This window comes from Acanthisitta chloris, unplaced genomic scaffold (assembly GCF_000695815.1).
Source record: "Acanthisitta chloris isolate BGI_N310 unplaced genomic scaffold, ASM69581v1 scaffold19075, whole genome shotgun sequence".
Lineage (NCBI taxonomy): Eukaryota > Metazoa > Chordata > Aves > Passeriformes > Acanthisittidae > Acanthisitta > Acanthisitta chloris.
Window position 1 is genome coordinate 1 of NW_008672340.1, and position 3,728 is coordinate 3,728.

Sequence of the window (3,728 nt, forward strand, 5' to 3'; positions counted from 1 at the left end):
TGTCCTGGGAGAGGTTCCGCTGCAACGTGGACTGCCGGACGGATCCCCGCAACTGCATCAGGTCAGCGGGGCGGGGAGCTGTCGGGTGGGACATCAGGCCCCGTTTGGGTCCCCGGGGTGCTGTGCTGGAGAGCCCCCGGGGCTGAAGGATGCGGCCGGGCTTTGCGGGGGCCAGGCAAACGCTTCCCCCTGGGGGGATCAGGACACAGAAGCGGTTTAAACGGGAGCTCTGGAGACCTTCCTGTAACCTAGGCCAGCCCCGTGGTGACTGACCCTCCAGAGCCCCCACTGAACTCCAAAATTCTGCTACCCACCTCAACTGGCGGGACATGGAGGTCGCAGGGTTTCAGCCTGCCACAACCCCATCCCCATAATCTGCAGTGAGAAACTCTTCTTCGAGATGGCAGACCGGCTGGCAGAGGATGGCTGGAGGGAGCTGGGATACAAGTACCTCAGCATTGATGACTGCTGGTCGGCCAAGAAGCGAGACGCGGCAGGACGACTGGTTCCTGACCCTGAAAGGTTTCCCAGTGGAATTAAGGCTCTAGCTGACTATGTGAGTGCCTGCTGGGGACTGTTGGGAGCTCTGTGTCCCCATACCACCATGGTGGGAGAGCTGGAAGGGAATGGAGGACCCTGGTACCTGGAAGGCACCTTGGATCCCCTTGTCAGCTCCTTGCAACTCTCTTGTCCTCACAGGTCCATGCCAAGGGCTTGAAGCTGGGCATTTATGGCGATCTGGGCACCTTCACCTGTGGGGGCTACCCGGGCACTACGCTGGACCACGTGAAGCAGGATGCCCAGACGTTTGCAGAGTGGGGTGTGGACCTGCTGAAGCTGGATGGGTGCTACTCATCAGGAGAGGAGCAAGCAAAGGGTAAGAGCTTATCACCTGTCTGGCATTTCTCCACTTGTTTGTTTGGTTGGAGCAGCTGGCCACTCATAGAAACACTTGGCCAGCCAGTTGTCCCATTGCAGCTCCTATTGCAGCTCTTGGGCACAGAGGAGGGAGGGAGTTTGGGTGCCGTGGAGTTGGTGTAAGGCAGAAAGCTGGGCTGGCCTGGAATTCCCCTTGCTGTGTGGGCTGGGACACAGGCTGCTGCCAGCTGCCCCTTCACCAGTGGTCATCTTCTCTCCCTAAGGCTACCCAGCAATGGCAAGGGCCTTGAACGCCACAGGCCGCCCCATTGTCTACTCCTGCAGCTGGCCAGCATATCAGGGGGGGCTCCCCCCCAAGGTGAGAGTTGTTTCCTGTGTCCCCTGTGCCCTGGGGGAGCTCTTGTTGGAGCTAGAGGAGCTGAGTGCTACCCTCTGCTTATCGCTCTGCCCCTGGTAGGATGCTGCTGCAGGTCTCCACAGAGAACATGCCTTCCTTGCTGGGGTCTGGAGACACTTGGGGTTCCCAGCCTGGCTAGGTGATGGGAGTTTGTGGGAAGAAGGCCTTGGGGTGTTTCCACCCTACTCAGCTGGTGTGGGGTTGGTCCTGACAGTCTTGTTAATTCTTGTGAGATGGTCTTGTCTGGTTAAAGTGCTTGAAATAGTATGTTCCTCCTAGTAATGTTTCTTGAGAATTGTTTGTGTTCATGTATTTCCTCTTTCACCCTTTGAGTCAATCCTGAGCTGCCCTCATTCTTGTAGCTGATAGCTGATCATATTTTGTCATGGCCTCTGTGGTTGTTTTGCTAGACATCCTATCATACTGGGATGTACCCAGTCATATTGGGATATGACTCTGTTCTCACTCCTTACATGATGTTGCCCATCTCCAGACCCCTCCGCCTGTCACATACTCTCTGAACAGTGCAGCTCTCAACAATCCGGGCTGCGCCTTCTCCCCTGCCTTGCTGACCAGTTCCTTTTTCTGTCCTGCCTGATCCCATTCTCCTCTTTAGGTGAACTACACCCTTCTGGCAGAGATCTGCAACATGTGGCGTAATTATGACGACATCCAGGACTCCTGGAACAGTGTACTTTCCATCGTGGACTGGTTCTTCACAAACCAGGATGTGCTGCAGCCAGCAGCTGGCCCTGGTCACTGGAATGACCCAGACATGGTGAGCCTGGGTGGTGGGTGCTCTCACCCTGTCTGTAGATGAGGATCTCCAGGGATCTCCTTGTAGGGACAGGGCAAAGGAAGAGGGCCAGGAGCAGGAGCCCTGTTGCTGCAAACAGACGAAGCCGGTGTTGCTCCTGGCTAAGCTGTGGGAAAACCTCGTGGTTGCAATAAACCCTTTACCACTTTTTACTTGTCAAGTTCTCCCAGTGTCCTTGTACCTCCCTGCACAGCCTGAGAGGGGATAGTGGTGAAACAAAGGGTATTAGCAGGTGCATTTGAATGTGTGCTGCTAGCAGGGGTGGGATCTCGGGTGGTGGTGGACTGCTCAAGGGGAAGCAAAAGTGTGTGTGAGGTTTCCCTTGCGTGCTCCCTGTGAGCAGCAACTGCAACACCAAGGGTGACAAGCAGACAAGTTTCTAACCTTTTTCTGCCTCTCCCATCTTTTGACTCCCCCCTCTCCAGCTCATCATTGGAAATTTTGGCCTCAGCTACGAGCAGTCACGCTCCCAAATGGCCTTATGGACAGTGATGGCAGCTCCGCTTCTCATGTCCACGGATCTCCGCACCATCTCCCCGAGCGCCAAGGAGATCCTGCAGAACCGCCTGATGATCCACATCAACCAGGACCCCCTGGGAATCCAGGGGCGCAGGATTGTCAAGGTTAGGGGGAAGGCAGATGCATTTGGGAGAACAGGCAGGAGCAGCACAGAGCATCACAATAAAGAGGGAGAGGGAAGTGATGAAGAGAAACAGGAGCTGGAGAGCTGTGGGAGCTCGGGGCCTGCTGGCGTAGCAGCCCCACAGGGCAAGGTCAGAAGTTACAGGCCAGTGCTGCTCCCAGCAACTCTGCCTCACCCACATATCCCCATCCCTAGGAGAAATCCAACATTGAGGTGTTTCTGCGCCCATTGTCCCAGGCTGCCAGCGCCCTTGTGTTCTTCAGCCGGAGGACAGATATGCCCTTCCGCTACACCACCAGCCTGACCAAGCTCGGCTTCTCTGCGGGTGCTGTGTATGAGGTGAGCCATACTGACACGCTGCGTAGCAGGGCAGCCCCATGGCACCTGGACTCCACTCTTCCCAGGTCTGCATTTTGGGGGGGTGGGGATGCCTCTCTGCCTCCAGAGTGAAGGGGGAGCTGCCCCTTGGGTCACCCTCCTGTTGCCCACTGCTGTGCCCTGTCCTGCTGTGCCATGTCAGTGACCACAGCTGGACCCCAACATGAATGGTATGTGGAAATCCTGGTAGTCACCATCTCTCTTTTCCAGGTACAAGATGTGTACAGTGGGAAGATCATCAGTGGCTTAAAGACAGAAGACAACTTCTCAGTCATTATTAACCCGTCAGGGGTGGTGATGTGGTACCTCCGTCCCACGCTACTCCCAGTACAACCTTTGCATGCCAGACAGCAAGGCCTTGGTGAGGGTTTCCACCCAGTCCTGTGAGGAGGTGCAGTGGATGGGGTGTGGGCCAGTGCCAGGGTGAGCTGCCAGACCCTGGGACACATGGCTCTTCACTGTGCAAGTGCCTTTTGCTGGGGTGTTCAGCAGTGCTGGGGAGTGAACATTCCTTGGTACCTGCTGGATGTCTGCTCTGTCTGCGTAAATCAGGAATTCTTGTTGCCGACCTCCTAAGGGTGTGCAGAGTATAATTCCCTGGTGATTGCAAATCC

At 56.0% G+C, this 3,728-nt stretch overlaps 1 protein-coding gene across 1 annotated transcript; it reads left to right on the forward strand.

The window, feature by feature from the left end:
* Positions 1-5: 5 nt before the first annotated feature.
* On the forward strand, positions 6-3,501 carry NAGA (N-acetylgalactosaminidase, alpha-; the record flags this gene model as incomplete). Its single annotated transcript, XM_009074485.1, has 8 exons — positions 6-61; positions 382-556; positions 700-877; positions 1,143-1,237; positions 1,893-2,054; positions 2,519-2,716; positions 2,932-3,075; positions 3,325-3,501. Coding segments are annotated over 8 exons (1,185 nt in total), but the record flags the coding sequence as incomplete, so codon positions are not given.
* Between the last annotated feature and the right edge of the window lie 227 nt (positions 3,502-3,728).